The 18,207-nt window shown below is 36.7% G+C and overlaps 1 protein-coding gene across 8 annotated transcripts in view; it reads right to left on the bottom strand.

Moving 5' to 3' along the window:
• Positions 1-7,577: 7,577 nt before the first annotated feature.
• Positions 7,578-18,207, bottom strand: part of KTN1 (kinectin 1) — a 101,806-nt gene continuing 91,176 nt past the window's right edge. For 6 of the 8 annotated variants that reach the window (XM_058162979.1, XM_058162982.1, XM_058162988.1 and 3 more), the window contains 10 exons: positions 17,885-17,974; positions 17,505-17,585; positions 15,924-16,013; positions 15,733-15,825; positions 14,308-14,391; positions 13,986-14,069; positions 11,674-11,757; positions 10,174-10,266; positions 8,958-9,066; positions 7,578-7,980 (listed from right to left, as the gene is read on the bottom strand). In XM_058162979.1, coding sequence (XP_058018962.1) covers positions 7,973-7,980; positions 8,958-9,066; positions 10,174-10,266; positions 11,674-11,757; positions 13,986-14,069; positions 14,308-14,391; positions 15,733-15,825; positions 15,924-16,013; positions 17,505-17,585; positions 17,885-17,974 — 816 coding nt within the window. In that variant the 3' untranslated portion in view covers positions 7,578-7,972. Of the gene's footprint in view, positions 8,128-8,957; positions 9,067-10,173; positions 10,267-11,673; positions 11,758-13,985; positions 14,070-14,307; positions 14,392-15,732; positions 15,826-15,923; positions 16,014-17,504; positions 17,586-17,884; positions 17,975-18,207 lie in introns of all 8 variants that reach the window. The other 2 variants (XM_058162981.1, XM_058162986.1) reach the window with 2 other exon arrangements.

Genomic DNA, 18,207 nt, shown 5'->3' with positions numbered 1-18,207 from the left:
TCAGCCTTTCTTATGGTCCAACCTTCACAGCCATACATTGCAACTGGGAAAACCATAGCCTTGATTATACGTAATTTTGTTGGCACTTTTATAAAGCACTTTTATCTCATGTTAATTACCCATCAATTTCTCATTTTTTTAATTAAAAGAGGCTTTAAAAATGAAAATATGGAAGGAGTGTATCAGCACCCAGAGATGATATATGTTGTGTCAGGCACTAACCCTATGGCACTATCACACAATAATAGGTCAGTTAAATATAGCAATTAGCATGTTGTGTAGATAAGATAAATTTGGTTATTTTTACCCACCCTTATTTGTTTTTTATGGCATAGGGCACGGGTTTCAAACTCGCCATGCCATGTTGCCATCATGTGATGTTTCATGACGTTTTCCCCATTCACGGAGCTGGAGTGGGCGTGGCTTACGCATGATGCATCCAGCCCACGGACCACCAATTTGACACCCCTGGCATAGGGTGTTGCTTAACCTTAGCCATTTTGTTGGTTTGTCATTCAGTGTTTTGTATGCAAACCTAGGAAATGAGTTTGTGGAAATTCAGCCTTGTGGTTTGTAAACTATAGTTTAGCATATCTAAAGTCAGTCAGATTTTTTTTTAAGAAACCATGGTTAGGCCATCTGTGGCTTAGTACAGTAAGTGAACCTAATTAGAAACGTCCAAACAAAAACCCAAGGTGCTCTTACACCCACTCTTACCTGACTTCAAAGGTCCAACACTACTACAGAGATATACATTTATAGTTAGCTCACTTTCCTTGCAGGAACTCAGCAAATAAATATATAGCATGGGGCCAGATTACCTGCTGTACTGACTCTGCTCCATTACATCAGTTCATCCCACCTGGTCAGGCAGGAAGAGTACAGGTAATCTTCGATTTACAACCACCACTGAGCCCTAAATTTCTGTTGCTAAGCAAGATAGTTGTTAAATGAGTTTTGTCCCCAGTCCATTGGTTTTTTGGAAATGTCTATAATGATTTGGCTCTGCTGCCTCACTTGGGGCTCACATAGGAGTTCACAGCCATGGGGCTAGTTAGTGCCTTGAAAGCCCCTCTGGTCTCCAACCATGCAACATTTGCTGCTATTCCAAGCCTCATGTAATGAACGATTAAGGGCAGGCGTGCCTTCTTGTTACTATACTGTAGAATGCAATGTTAATTTCTCTCCAATTAAGCAATCAGTGAAATCATTTCTTTTGGTCATTCACCAACCAAGTTCAGGAATAATTGCGAAGTATAAGTCATTGTTGCAGTATCAATGGCCTCCCCTGGGCGCTGGGCGCATGTGTGGCAGAACAAAGGCAAGGATGCTTCTCTTCTTCTCAGGAAGAGGGAGATCAATCAAACTATGTTCTGCCTTACTGCTATGGAGCAATCTAAGGAAATTAATAGCGGTTGTGGCACAGCAGGAGTGGCTGGATTGGCCCTGTTCTTTTGTTTGCACTTGGGGATTGGTGTAAATAATGTACCCATCTGAATGATAGATGTGGAAGCTCCAGACTGTCAGCTTTGTTATTGATCAAGTGGCTTTGAATGTAACAGTGAAAAGGGGGAAAACTGACTACAGACTGCGTCACTTGCAACCACCCATGTATTTTTTTTTCAAGCTTTTTCTGTTTATTTACAAACAGATCAATGCTTGAACAGTGTGGCAACCTGAGTGTCTTACATTTTAGTACAAATAAAATAATATTCATCATATTTACTATGTTTGGCAAGCTTACATAATTCTGGTAATAGTACACATATTTAAGTTACAATCTTTCATTATTTAGTTAGTCAATATTTCAATGTTATTTTTATGCCAATCACCATATCATGAGTGTCATTCCTTTTACTACAAATGAAATATTAATCATACTTGTTACATTTAGCAAGCTTATATGGTTCTAATAATAATACACATATTTATGTTAAGTTACAGTCTTCCATTATTTAGTTATTGAATATTTCAATATGTTATTTTTATGCCAATCACCATATTATTCAAGCATACTTGATAATACCATCGTTCAAATTCTGATTTCCCCTCTTGTTATTACTTCACCTTATTATATAAAAATGTGTATTCCATTAATGCACCCATGTATTTATTAGCTCCGAGGTGTTGTGAAAAAGCTCCTTTTCAATTGGACAAAAGGTTTACTTACTTTGTCACCAGCATAAAAATTTAATTAATACACAATTTGTCCCACACCAAGGAAGACAGCAACATGATGGCAAAGCATTCTTTCTGAAAGAGCTGGGAATAACCATAGGTCCGTAATGGCGAACCTATAGCACGTGTGCCGGGCGTGGCATGCAGCGCCCTCTCTGATGGCATGCGAGCCATCACCCCAGTTCAGCTCTGCTGCGCATGTGCCTCCCATTGGTCAGAAGGTCTTCAGGTCTCTTCCACGCATGTGGGGGGGGGCACGTGCGTGGGGGGGCACATGGGGGGGTTGCATGGGCATTGCATTTGGGGGTTTGGGGGGCACACACATTGGCGCATGCGCACACACGCTTTGGGCACTCAGTCCGGAAAAGGTTAGCCATCACTGCCATAGGTTATTGATCTTGTTCTCATAAATTAATGAAATCAAATTAACAAAGAACAATGGGACAGTGTGCAAAGGCTGCACACCAAACTCCAGCCTTTACACTTTCAGATCTGAGATGTCAGGATTATACCTTGACTCACCTGCCCTCTACACCATGGGTGACAATCCTTTGGGCAGCATATGCCATTGTAAAATTGATACTTATTAATGTTCGTATGTATAATCCTGAAGATCTTGCAACATTCAAGTATTATTCAATTTCCTGCTGTTGTGAAATTGATATTTAATGAAATAATTATACCTTTGACTTAACACTTGGGAGTCCTTTGGGTAACAATCTGCGGAGATTGTACTGTTGACTTCTGCTGCATAATACTGGAATAAATGATACAATCAAGCTTACAGATTGAGGATGGCTAGCGGATTTATTTACACGTACAAAATAATATAGTTCAAAACAAAAACAACCCAAATAGATCCCTCTCTGCCATTGCTTAGAAGAACTGTGAAGACCTGGCTTTTCATCTTGGCTTTTGGCAAGGAAGAATGAGACAACTTCATCATGCTTGTTATCTTTTATGTTTAATGTCTAATTAATTTTATTTGCTTCATCACTGTGAGCTGCCCAGAGTTGTTTAGAGTTGGGCAGCATATACATTCAATTAAAGTTGGTCACTGTTTATGTGTGTTTACACTGAATTTGGAATTTTTATCCATCTATTGAGTCCTTCCCAAGGTAACCCTAATCCTAGCCCTAACCCTTCCCAAGGATCTGAGATAGGCAAATGTTGCTTGATGATACTCAATATCAGGGGTGAGTTCTACTTACTTTTACTACCCGGTTTGCAGCAGGAGCGCACGCTGGCACCTGTTTTGCTTGCCAACGCGCTTCTGCGCATGCAGATGACCCATGATGATGTTGTGGCAGGTGGGCGGAGCCCTCTGCCGGCTTTACTACCAGTTCTATAGAACCAGACAGAACCAGGAGTAACCCACCACTGCTCAATATATCATGGCAGGAAATATAAACTGTTCCAAATAAAGCTGCCTTTTGTAATTGACCGATGGGGATTTTGTCAATGCTGACAAGTGTTCCAGTGGTGCTCCAGGTGTTTTTGGGTTGCCTCTATTATAGATACTATATTTGCTTTCTTTTGCCACAGTCATTCTAGTTGTAGGTCTTTGTATTTTGTGATTTTCTCTCCAGTTCTCTCTCTTCTGTTGTCTCCAAGTACTGCAATGTCCACTGTCCAGACTGTCTTGTTTTTTAATCAACAATTGTTATGTCTAGGGTGTTGTCTGTTTGGATTCTAAATCCCCAGAACACTTTTGTTTTTTCATTTTCTATTACTTTGTCTATTTCATGATCCCACCAGTTCTTGCTTGCAGTATTTCTTGCAGATATTCCAAAGCGCTATTGTCATGAGTTGTGTGTAGTCAGTTGATGCTATTTTGTAATGAGCTGTGTGTAATCAGTCTGTGCAATCTTCTTGCAACAGCTAACTAGGCGGTTCACTGTTTACTCAGCTCCTTCGTATTATAGGGCTTACTTTGCAGCCTGTGTAGTGAGGAGGTTTTCTTTCCAACTTTCTTTCTCTGCCCATTATGCAGCTGTGTGGTATATCTCCCCTGATCGGAGTGTTCCCTAGACCAGGGGTCTCCAACCTTGGTCACTTTAAGACTTGTGGACTTCAACTCCCAGAGTTCTTCAGCCAGCAAACCAAAGCTGGCTGAGGAATTCTGGGACTTGAAGTCCAAAAGTCTTAAAGTGACCAAGGTTGAAGACCCCTGGTCTAGACATCATGTCTTTCCCGTCTCCATTTTCACATACCATTAAATGTTTTGTGAGATAGGCAGCCAAATAAATGGAAAAACAAACAAACAAACAAATGGTGAGCTGCTGGGAAGCATCCAATGAAATAGAGCAATTGGTTTCCATTGCTGTTTAGCAACAAAATATACTATCAGGACTATTCGTAGATGAAAGAAGAAAGCAATGAGTCTTTCCATTTTCACCAGTTTATTGTGAACCAAATAAAGGTGGATGTACACAGGCATTTATCTATGTACTTATTCATACATTGTAGAAATTTCACACTAAGTCTTGGATTCAATTCCCAGCATCTAAAGTTAGAAAAGCCAGTGAGGGAAATAAATTCTTTTGAAGGACAGTTGCCAGTTAAGAGCAGATTAATATTAAATTAAATGGTCAGATAGTCTGACTGGGTCATAATGAGGTTGTCCTATGATCAGTGCGATTCAGACTTTCTTGCTGTGTGATATAAAAGTTTTGATTGATTATATATTTGGGGTCACTTCACAGGTATCAGTTATTTTTCAAAATACCAAGTCTTTCATAATTGCGATATGAATTTAGGAAAAGGAAAAATAGATGTGGTGATCCTAATTTTAGGCCTTCTAAGGGGAAAAGAAGTCGTATTCCCAGTATTCTTTGAATTTCACAGTTCAAGGGAGCAGAGAAAACAGAACAGAAAAATACAAATTGCTGCAATTACTTCTTACAAACCTGCTTAGTAACTACTATTCCATCAACATATTAATGATGGGCCTATTGAGGAAGATTACCAGTGCTTTTGAACATTGTTGGACCTGAAAGGAATACCAAGTTGACTGCTCTGAATTCAAATGCATTTTGGCTATGGTGATAGGAAAACTCCATCTATGTGCCAGGACCCACTCATTCTTTGGCTTAAATGAGCACATTTGTCCAAAACCTATATAAAGACTGAACTTTGTGATGTCACAGAAGTCCATGACACCAAGTATGCAGATGTGAGCAAATCCCCTCTTTGAAGTGTTAAAGCAGTAGTGTTCTCTTGAAGACTTCACATAGCTGCTTGAAAGGACTTTTTCAGGCTGTCTGCTGTGGGCTAATTATTTTACTGGTGTTACAAGCAAAGCAGCTTTGTGTGCACATACATGAGACCTTCAGGGGAAAGCTTTCACAATAGCAATGCTGAATCATTTAGAGCAATGTTTCTCAAACTTGGCAGCTTTAAGGTGTATGGACTTCAATTCCCAGAATTCTGAGTTTAAGAAACATTTTATTAATTATTGTGAAGTGCCCCTTTCAAAACAACTTACATAGCTATATAAATATACAAAATGCTGGAAAATCCCACCCCCCCTTTCAGGCAGTCTCCCACTTATAAAAACTGCTGCAATCTGCCATACAGCTGTATCTGATATTCAATCACTTGGGCAACTGAATTCAATCCATTTTCCCTCAAGCACAAAAATGACTGAACGATGAGGGGAAAAGCGAAGAAGACATTTTACAGCCTTGACTTTGCCTTACAAAGTTTGACTATTTCACCAGCAGAACTTTTTGAAGCCCATCCAATGTTTTCCAACAGTTCAGCAATAGCTTAATTAATTCCCAGATACATTATTTAAGATCAATTGAGATTGGACAAGAAAAACCATAGCTAGCATCTCCATTTTTATATGACCACATGAGGGAAAGCTTATCTCTATGCACTATTTAACAGCTAAGTAAATATGTGCAGACAGGAGTGCTTGTTATCTTCTCCATTGTGCATTGTTTCAGCTAATTCCTAGCCTGTATTTGCTGATTTCATCATGTTCAGCTGGGATACAGTGACATTTCTGAGAAGTGCCAGCTCATGCTGTTATGTTTCACTGCTAATACAGTTCAAAAGGATCAAGGAAAAGGGTCAGGAAAGTTGCTTTCAATGAATGACAAAGATTCTGACCTTTTGTCTAATAAATAGGGGAGAATTTTAATCAGGATCAGTGAATCTGGGCAGTCCCTAAATTGCACTATGCCTTATCCCTGGATGTATTGATTGTGGGAAAAGAGTTGATTTCAGAGCATCTGATTCAGTTTGATTAATATACTGTGTGTAGGCGGGTAAATGATCAAAGTGTCAATTAAATGATTGCTGGATGTATGGGTCCAAATTTATTTATCTTTAGATATTAATCTTTATACCAATGACAAAAGTTCTTTCCTATCAGTTTTAAGAACTATATGTATTTCAGGAATTCTTTAATTAGCTGAAAACGTATTTGAAGGAGAAACTAAGTATTCCACATTTTCCTTTCAAAAATGTGTTCCTTAAGCAATATTGCTTCTTATTCGGATTTTTTTAATGGCACCTCAATTACTTTTCTTTTACTTGAAAGGAATAAATTTAAAGAACATCACTAAGAAAAATGTTTGATTTCATCACAGCATAGAACCCTTTCCACTTTATCATCACAAGAAATGACATATTTAAGAGATACATATATGCCAGCTGAAACATCTGGAAACTTATCACACTTGGAATATTATGAGTAGTTGTGCACCCTGCTTCTGAGAAGTAATAAGGTAGAGCTGAAGAAAAGCTAACACAATGGTAGGGGAATTGGAAACAACACAACAGTTTGAGGGCCAAAACACAAATTGCAATAAGAGGAGGTAACCATAGCATATAACATTGGGCATAGCACGAGACTGAAGTATAGATAAATGTTTCTCTCTGTACCAGAAGGCAAAGCTACTATGACTAGTGGAAAATTCAAAGCAAATAGCGATTGAGGTCACACATTATGTTATGCCATGTTTTCACTATGATTTATTGAATATCATAATTGGTTGGGTTTGCATAACATGCTTAGCCTTAAAATCATGATTTAAGTTGTGAAGGCTAGGTTCGCATGACACATTTTTTCTACAAACTGCATTTTCAGAAGTTAGAACTGATTAGAACAAGGTGTGGTGAGGGCCCCAATTCAGATGGGTCTAAAAAGGAAGCAGACAAATTAATGGAGAATAAGACAATCAGTAGCTGCTAGTTAGGATGTCTTTTTTCCAAGCTTCCCAGAGATTTTCCCATCTGTGACACCTGATGCAGGAACAGGAAAACCTGTGATCTGACCCAACAAGGTTCTTGTGCTATCTGTCACATTGCAGTGTTTTTATATAGTAGCATGGAAGATTTTAGAGGTCTTCTTTAGGGAATTCCAAATCAAGAACATAACAGTACAGTCTGAGTAGTAAGCATCCCTTTATTTGCTGACACCATTACAAAAACTGATTACATTAGCAACCCAAAAAAGAGAGAGTAGGGAGGAGGAGTGTTTACTTCAGGTAGAAGTTACGAGCTGCTACTCCCAAACTGTATCTAAGTAAAACAGCATAGGCTGTCAGTATTAAAATGTTATTGTTGCTGCTGCTGCTACCACTATGTCAAGGGTGCGTGCATGTCTCTGTGTATGTGAACGAGTTTTACTGAGCGTAGTAAAGATAAAAGGTTACACATTTACTGTAGCTCCAGGAATGTAAAGCTCTAATTATCCAAACCGGTTTATTTAAATTTATTTATTATAAAACTAAACTCTGGAGGTGTCTGCAGAGTCGTCTTCTTCATCATCTTGTTTAAATCAGTAGTCTAACAAAGAGTAGAAAAGACAAAACTCTGTTCAGTGTATGACGAAGTAGAAAGGGTGAACACATAAATAAGGCTTTAATTTGGCAAAATATAAAATACATTGCCTTCTGCTACCCCCAAATTAAACGATCTCCCCATGATTTCATTCTGCAAAAGAGAAGCAAAACAAAACAAAAACAAAACAAAATAAAAAGATAAGCTTAAGGATAAGGTAGTCACTATGGCAAACTATTTTTATTTTTTAAAATAACAGAAAAATATGTCATATTTTGGGTGATCTGGTTCTGGTATATATTAAGAATCAGGAGGTTTTTTAAAATAAGAGGTTTTTCTAGGGAGGAAAAAAGTCAATATTCAGCATGTATAGTTTTCTTAAAGCTAAAAAAAGATACTAAGTAAGTCCAAATTCAGAATTTACTAAATAGAATTAATGAAAATTAATTTACTTTGTCCTCAAGTTAAAATTAAGTTAAAATTAACTTGAGTTAATTTTAACTTAATTTTTTTGAGTTAATTTAATTTTTAACTCAAGTTAAAATTAACTTGAGGACAGACAATTGAGAATCCAAATTCCATATCTGTCCACACCTACGTTTACATTTATAAACAAGGTTTTGTTATCCCAGATTGAAAATAATCATTAAAATCACAGCTGTGAAAATATATTAGCTCTGTACAAGAGCAGTAAAAGCAGCTGCAAAGGGTAAATGCAAATCCATGGGAATGCTACTGGGAATTCTGAACATGACAATTTCAATATTTCTGTAGGCTGTTGGTTGAGGAAGGATGGTCTGCATTGACTCTTCCAAGTTATTTTGTAAGAAGAAATAATCCACAATGGTATTTCAACCAAAATGCGAGGCTGTAAGCTTCTATGATTTGATTACTGCTGCCTACAGATCAACTAAAAACTTCACCAGTAACTTTTGCCTTCCTGCTTAAGTCCATCTTAGGAAAGTAGACTCAAACTCTCCTACCTAATAGCTGATACTGTTCTTTTCCCTTTGTGAGCATTTGACCAACTGATGCAAGAAGCTGCTTAAGATGGACAATATCTTGAATTAGATTCACATTATCTGGACCGGCCTGAAAGGGATGGAAGAAAGTAGAAAGTATTAGAAACTTTGGAGCGGAGGCGGCCAAAGCAAGTGAACAATTAATTTTAGGATATAAGCTAGATACATAGTCAAAGCCTCGATCTCCCTCACCCCTTAGAAAGGGTCTCTTCATTCCTAAGAATCTTCATTCAACCTTCATTCAGCTGTTCTACACAAGTTTCACATCATGGCCAAAGGGCTCCCCTTTCTCCAGGACAAGCAATGGGAGCATTTCTTGGCCTTAAAACATTTTGGACAGTCACTTCAGAAACTCTTTAAACTCCTCCCACCCAGTGTGGCCAGCTTTTTTATTGAAAAAAATTTTTCAATTAGAAAACAACTATACTAGATCAGATCTCTTTGATGTGCTACCTTTTCATGTAAATGTTTTTATTTTTTCACTGTATGAGGCTTCACACGTTTAGTGGTGTCCTAAAGCAGAACAACCCAGATACATATAATTAAAAACTAGATAATAATAATAAACATAACAACAATAGCAAAGCAAAAAACTTTCCAGCTATCTCTTAAGGTTTCCAAAATGTGTTTATAGTACTTGCCAGGACATTATTAGCCTGCCATCTGGTGGCAGCATATAATAGCCTTTTGTGGTGTTTTTTAATCTTGGCAATTTTTAAGATGTGAATTCCACACCCAGCATGTTGGCTAGGGAATTCTGGGAGTTGAAGTCCATACATCTTAAAATTGCCAAGTTTGAAAAACACTGGTCTATAGTTACTGGCCAGCCCCATAAAGACATGTACCAAAGAAGCCGCAAGATCATAGTTCAATTACAGTTGATTTGGAGTCAGATGGTGCCTAAACTGAGCTAAGTAAATAAAAATATACAACATCTATAGACTTCTAAACCAAATCTCCAATGGCTTCTACAACCCAAACACCAGTTTTCTATAAAGATCACAGTGGACCCCTTATGCCAAGCAAATGAAAACCATGCAAGAGTGGGACACAGAATATCTTCAATGACCACAAATGATACAGAGCAAAATGCACAGGATAAATCAGCCTCTAGGCTGTCTGTTCTGTATCTGCACTTCCTAAGGCATATTATTTATATATCTAGGAAAATACTCACCGTCTGTGAGCAGACATCACTGTTCTGTATCACTTCAGGGCCCATGTTAGTTTTTCCTATTTCCCTTTCTAGAATCACCAGTGATTCCTGGGCCTTTAAAAAAAGCCAAAAATTAAAATAGTTATTGCTTTAAAACATCCAATCAGAATCAGAGCAGCAGAGACCCGAAGAACAGCTGGCCGGTGGGAGGTGGGGAGCATCCCAACACTGGCAGTGCAGCAAGAGGTAAGATCTTTTTCTTTTGTGAGCTTCTGTTCCATCGTTTGCAGGGAAACAGAAGCTCACGAAAGAAACGTGACAGAGATCTGACCTGAGGCGATGGCGTATATGCCAGCAGAGAGAGCTCGTGCCATCTCTGGCATGCGTGCCATAGGTTCGCCATCATGGAGATAGGTCATTATTTTTCATTCTAGATCACAAGCATAATCAGTGAAAAGATGACAAGAAATGTTCCAGTATTGGCTCACTTATGGTCACTTATGGCTCACTGAGAGATAGATGAGTATGGTTGCTGGGGTTTCGATATTTTACTCTCAAGTCTCTGAATCAGAAGGTGTCATGAGCAATTACTAGGAATGGCAACAGGGAGGAAGAGGCAATGCTCATATACACTGCATTTATTATTTCAAGTTAATATCTTTTAAAAAAATGAAATGTGGGCATAATTACTACATTTGCAAAGTTCTACAAGCACAAATTCACTCAGCCTAGAAAGCTAACAATGGTTAGAGTTTCTAGTCAAATATCTCTGGTTTCCTATGTGGGAATTAATCTAAGGAGCCATTGTTTTTTTAAAAAAAAAACAAAACACCCCAAAACCCCAAATACAGGATTTAATCAATGAGAAGTAAACTTTCATCTACATATTTTTTAGAAAAATTCTTGCTCCGGAACTAAGTGTTGCAGGATTGCAAAACAAATAAAAAATATCTAGGGCTATAAACAATTAAAAAAAAAACCATCGAAGTCTGCAGTTGTGACTTTTTGATGTTCTTTTACTGCTTATTGCCCTAGTTATTTTTTGTTTTGCACGCCTGCAACACTTGTGTTTAGGGGCAGGAAGTTTTATTAATTATTGATTAAATCAATAATAAAGAGTTATCAATAATCTTTCCTGAGGAAAAATATTTCAAAGGGAACACTCCACCAAGAAGGAACTTTTGCAGAATCTAGGAGATCATTGGAGTATGAGGAGACGCTCTCCTATTAATTTAAGTAGCATTTTGGAACTGATATTTCCAAATAACCTTCATAAGGACAACTTCACATAAAATGCATTGCTATAAACTAACATGAGGATTACTGAGTATGGATCATCATGACTTTTCCAGGAGGAACTAGAATTGGCACAGCAACCTTAATGGATATTTCCATGACTAACTTGAATCTATCAATACCCCAGACTGTAGATAGTGCTTTAAGGAGAAATGAACTATGATCCAGAATCAGTTGGTCATTATGTTCCTAGGAAGGTACAACATCAACCATAGGATTCTTTACCTTTGGCAAATCAGCAGCTAATTGGTGTCTTTCATCCAGATCAGTTAAGAGTTTAGATGATGTCTCATTCAGCTGGGTTTTGAGCTGTAAGAGGTTAAGTCTGGGTCAGTTCACAATGCTTAAGAGGAGCATGGGGCAGTTTCTGGTAAAGTAATATACATATAAGAATATATGCATACTGAAGACGAATCACTACAAAGTACATTGAGTAATAGGAAACTCCATTTGCAAAGAAGAAAAAATAAGCCTGAAAGAGATTAAAATCAGTGGAGAGAACCTTAAACAAATACTATTTTTAATGCCTTGTCAGCATTACCAGTGATAGTGAATAGTCTTTTTTACAAGTTTACTTTACAGATAGTCCTTAACTTACAACAGTTCATTTAGTAACTGTTTGAAGTTACAACAGCACGGGTAAAAGTGACTTATGACCATCTTTCACACTTACAACCATTGCAACATCCTCATGGTCATGTGATCAAAATTTGGATGCTTGGCAACAGGTATATGAAGGTTGCAGTATTTCTGATGGTTGCAGTGTCCTGCGGTCATATGATCATCTTTTGTGACCTTCTGACTAGCAAAGTCCTTGGGGAAGCCAGGTTTACTTAACAGTCATGTTACTAACTTAACAACTGCAATGATTCACTTAAGAACTGTGACAAGAAAGGTCTTAAAAAGATCAAAATTCATTTCACAAATGTCTTGCTTAACAACAGAAATTTTGGGCTCGATTGTGGTCATAGGTCGAGGACTACCTGTATTGACTTGAGATTTAAAATTGACCAAAGATTATTATTTTGGACACTAGATAGGTAACTCTCCATAAACTGCAAATGAAGTGATCAGAAGAAGTAACTTGTATGGATTTGCTTTGTTGTCTGCAGATCAGTTTTTAAAAACATGAGGAATCCTTCCCCAAGACAGTATTTAGACGTTTTTTGTAAGTTTTCAGGATCTGAATCAATAGTGGAAATAGAGATGAAAATAATTTCCAGAAAAAACAATTGGGGGGGAGGGATTTTGTGGAACCAGTTCCCTGCTAAAAATGATACTGAAATATAAATTCTCCAGAATCGGCTCAAAAACCTGTTCTTAGTTGTAGGTTTACAAATCATTTAAGTTAATCTTTTAGTAAAGATTGGTAATGTAATTTGTGTCCATCACTCCCCAATTGCTCCCAAATATGACAAATGCATGTGGTTCAACAAAGAGATGATCTTTTTCACTTGCTATTTACATTAGGTTAATGTACACTGGAGATCTTTCATTTGCTTGCTTCTTTTGATCTCTCTATGCTCAGGCTTAGTTTTTCGTCACCAAATGGAAGACACTCCAGTCTTAGTTGGGAGTCCACTCCCTTTAGATGACTGATAAATAGATATGCTCTTTTCCCTCTACTTCCAGGGTAGGCCCTCTGGGTCTCAAGCTCCATATTCAGTCAGCTTTTAAGGAAATTAAAAAAATAACTCCCCTTCCTTAAGCTAATAAACTATGTTATCCCATAGAATCATAGAGCTGGTAGTAGATTTTTCAATCAGTGGTTCGAACCCTTTGTTTGGTACCCCAAATTAACGTTCCCCCTATAAACAACTGCTACACCTCTTCTGCCTGAACTCAATAAAGAATGGCTACTACCCTGCGGGTATTTCATTCCAACATCAAGCTGGTCCTACACAGAAAGTTTTCCTACCATTGAAATTTCTTTCTCTGTAACTTTGTTATTTCAATTCTTATATTCTGAAACTACAGAGAATAATTGTGTAACCCTGTTGCTGCCTCAAGGCTAAATATATCCAACTCCTCCAACTGTCTTCACAGGCTTAATTTCCAGTCCTAGGATCATATTCATGTCTCTTCTGTGAATCCTGATAATGTCCAATGCTGAGAATTGGATAAAACTCTTGAGGTATCATTTGTGTATTCCAACATATTTGCATAAAAGATGGACTTGTTCATTTTTCTTTTCAGCAACTAAAACTTCTTTCAGTAAAGGAAGTGCAGAGTTCAAATGAAACTAAAGATTTTCCTCCAAACAATCCTACACTAAAAGCCAAGCCCAGGTCCTCTGTGTTCTGTGAACATCATGTTCCAAATTCACAAAGTATAGAAATATGAATCCTTTAGTAAGGGAGAGGCAGTCAGATGAAAAGGTATACTAAAGCACTAGTCATGTTATTAAGAGGCAGAGAAAGACTATAAAAGTGGCTAAAGTGGACAAAAGCTAATCGAAATGGTTAGCAGACAGACAGGATTTGGAAAAGTTTCTCCACTTTTCAACAGATATAGTCAGTGGAGGACAGGCCTCTTACCAATGTTAACTCTTCATTCTGCCTTACTGCTTCAGAATATGAGTCATCAAGTTTTCTCTGCAATTCAGTCAACAGATCTTTAAGCTGAAATGAAGTTTTCAGAGGCTTTAGGATGCATTACCATATGTTCCCAACTGACCCTTTATTCAGCAATATAATTTATTTTGATGTAATAAATTAATTTAAAAACATAAAAATCTCCCAAATTGTTGGATGAGCAGGCTTTTCATCTTTGGGTCAACTAAATATTCATACTTCCTGGTAAATATATACATGTGACAGAAAACAAATCTGGCTTCAATAGTTCAATTAGATACATTACCTCCCGGACTTCTGAAACATATGTTGATCGCTCTATTTCTGCTTTTTCCAATTCATGTTCCAAATGTTCCCGTTCCTTTTTAAGCTACAAAAGGAACAGGCAGTCACAAATCACACATTTTATTTCAAGTCTAATCTGGTCTTTTCTACCTCTCTCCCTCCTTCTCTCTCTCTACACACACACACACAATAAATGATATCCAACTTTATCCAATTTTATAATTTCATTCAAATAATTTTTATCTTTAAATTACTGTCTGCACTTTATTGACTATAAAAAAATAGCTACTAATAGAATTTATAATAATTCTAACCATGTAGCTATTTTTTTCACTAAATAGCCATGTTTGAAAACTGGTAGCAAAGCAATGCTGTTTAATCATTGGGTTGTAGACTGGTTCACTAGGTCTTGGTTTAATATCCTGACTTACTGGGAAGACCAGAATGACTTTCCTAATGCATGATGTGGGGAAACTGTTTCCAAAAGAAGAGGTAGGACAAAGAAAGAACAGTACATCCAGATACATATTGTATTCCTAGATGAATAAACTATAATGTATCCATATATTCAGTTTTCTGACAGGTGAGCTTGTTGAGGGCATCATTCAGTGCTGGCAACAGAAGGTCAGGAATTATTTCATGGACCCTTCATGAAATAACTCCTGAGTGGCCCCTGTCAGCCCCAAGTGGCCTTTCCCATTTGTTGAGGGCCTCCGAAAGATAAAGCAACAGATGTAATGTCTAGAGCACAGGCAGAGGAGGAAAGAGTGAATCTGACTGAGTGTGGGTATGTGTGCATGTTCAGACATATTTTGTGGTGATAAGAGAGGTTAAATGTTCTGGATGGAAACTAACCAAGGAGAGAACAAACCTAGAAATAAGGAGAAATTTCCTTATTTAGGAGTTAGAACAATTAACCTCAGTGGAGGTATTTTAGAAGAGAGTGGACAACCGTTTGTCTGAAAAGGTATAGCATTTCCTGTTTAAACAGGGGTTGATCAGAAGACATTCAAGGTCCCTTCCAGTTCTGTTATTCTTTCTACACCAGCATAGCTATGAACTCTTAGGGCAAAAATTAGCTTTGTTTTCTTTTTTAGTTAGTAGCAATTACAGAGAAATCTGAATGAATTAATGGAAGGGTTAACAGTTGGGCTGATCCATAAATTAAATAATCAATTGTCTGATAATCTAATGTATCAGTTTGGGTTTACCTGTGTCTGCCTAATGATTCCTTCAGATAGCTTTCATTTGTATCTTTCATTTTATCCCCTATATTAAGAATTATCATACTGAGAGGAAAGCTGTATTTTTTCTAGACTGATAAAATAATTAAACACTATAAGGATATTTTCAGTTAACAGCTGAATATAGGCTCTAACTAGCTCCCAACTATTTTCAGCATGAATACTGGATTTTTAAAAAATACCTGTTGTAGTTCCTTCTGTGATTCTTCAATTTTTATTTTCCATTTGCTCTCTTCTTCTTCTACACTGCGCTGTAGCCTTTGCAAGATTCCCTCCTAGTGATACAAAATTTCAGTTATGTTGATGCCCACAAGAAATTGAGGCTGAAGAAATATTACCAAATATAACCAGATTTTATAAAGCTCCTTCCTACCGTCTCTGCAAGGACAACTTTGTATTTCTCACATTCTTGCTGCAACATGACATGTAGTTCATCTGCCTCTTTCAACTTCTGTTCCATGACCTATAATAATAAAAAGATTCCATTGATATCATGTACAGAATGCAAGGCAGAGAACTCTCTTTATTCCAGTGAAATGCTGTATGGCTACATTTTGAAAGTTCCATTAGCAATGGATTCTGCATAACCAAGCAATCTGGACAGGTAGCAGGGATTATAATAATAGAACAGGGATAATAATAGAATGTGAATTCAATATATGTTTAGGGAGTGACCACAAACTAAGAGGAATGTTATTTATTTCTTCATGCAACTCACATCTATTTAGCAATTACGTGTTCATCATTTGTACACAATTCTATTTCAAACCCAACCTTACAATGTTAAAAAAAAATATTTTACCTACTTTAAATCTTTTTAATTAATGGTAAATAAGAAAATAAAATAGTGTTTGCTATTATTTCTCATCTACAAAATGCTTCTTGTGCCATATACACACATCTGAAAACAAGATGTTGCTTTTTATTTATTTATTTATTTATTTCACACTTGTTCCTTTAAGAATTTGGATAGGTGGCACTGATAATAATAGAATACAAATGTGAGATGCTAGAATTTTGTCAAAGGGAATACAACATAAAATCAAAAAGAAGAGCTGATGGCAGAGGGACATAGTCGCCACTGGTTTTCTTATTTACCATTAATTAAAAAAATTTAAAGTAGGTAAAATAATTTGTTTTCGAACATTGTAAGTTTGAGTTTGAAATAGAATTGTGTATAAATGATGAACACGTAATTGCTAAATAGATGTGAGTTGCATGAAGAAATAAATAACATTCCTCTTAGTTTGTGGTCACTCTCTAAACATATATTGAATTCACATTCTATTATTATCTCTGTTCTATTATTATCATCCCGATTACGAATTCAACATAAGTTTATGAAACAACAACAAACTAAGAAGGACAATTATTTATTTCCTCAACCAACTCAAACTATATTGAAATTATAATGCCAATGAAAAACTTGAACACAAAAGAAACGAAGTTGGAAGAGAAAACAAACCCAGATGGAACAAAGACAAAGAAGAATAGGGTTGTTAATCGTTTTTGCCAAAGGTCTGAGGAAAAAGCCATATTTGTGGCAACCCATGCTTTTAATCATATTTTTGAACTCCTTAGATTGGATCAACAAAATGCAGTGCTAAATTTCAGTAGCAAAGGTGCATGCTTCTGTTGTTCTACAAAAACGCTTTTCATGTTTTGTTCCGTCAAGTCTGAAAGCTCAGGATTCTGCAGAGGACAATCAATTCTGTAATTAGGCTCTGCAGAAATGTAATCATTCAAAACATTAAAGAACTTTGGGGAAACACTTGTTGGACAAATTGTAAGATTAATCTTGGTGTTACCTATTGTCAATCAAATCTCAAAATATTACCAGTTAATTCTCAAGCACAGAACATCAGTTTTCTCTCTGTTCTCCAGAATAAAAAAAAAACCTGACATAAAAAAAACTACTTAGCTAAAACTAAATTCATATCCAGACTGCACTAACCTTAATGTCATCTGGTCGAGGAGTCTCTTTTGTATGTTCTCTTACTGCTTTTTCAAATCCACGCATCCACTCACTGTGACTCTGAGTATGAAAAAGCACATTAAAAGAATTTGGAAATAAATAAGTAGCACTGCTAATTAACTAATACAGCCAGGTAACCAGAATCTTGAATGGTATGTACAGAATAGCAACTTAGAATTTAGCAGTCACAATTTTGCCAGATAGTAGAAGTGAATCATCCAAAGCTAATTATAATTAACAAGAGAACTAAGGTCACATTAGCAAACCCATTTTTTTCTACTCTTCAGTATTGTCTTAGAAAGCAGTCTCACTTTAAACATGGTTACCCATTTGATAAATTTAAACAAATCAAATCTTACCAAAGTGGAAGGAAGAGAGACTATAGGAAATAGCTTCTGCAATATGTTTCTCATCTCTGCTTCAACAGCCTCTGCATGTTGTTGACTCTCCTGGATTGATAAAAATGAAAGAAAAAAAGAAAAATTAAGTATAAATCTTCTACCATGATGTCACATCAATCTCTATTTCTTGGCCTAAATAGTTCTCAGTTTAATACTAATTCTAAGGAGCAAAAATGATTTCATCTGCTGCCCTTGCATTTAGAACATGGAATGATTTGCTTTAAAATTAAAAGTTTTATATATGCATATATATTTAATATAAAGATTAAATAAAGTTTAAA

The sequence above is a fragment of the Ahaetulla prasina genome, chromosome 1 (assembly GCF_028640845.1).
Source record: "Ahaetulla prasina isolate Xishuangbanna chromosome 1, ASM2864084v1, whole genome shotgun sequence".
In the NCBI taxonomy this organism is placed as follows: domain Eukaryota; kingdom Metazoa; phylum Chordata; class Lepidosauria; order Squamata; family Colubridae; genus Ahaetulla; species Ahaetulla prasina.
This window is presented reverse-complemented; position numbering and strand designations above follow the sequence as displayed.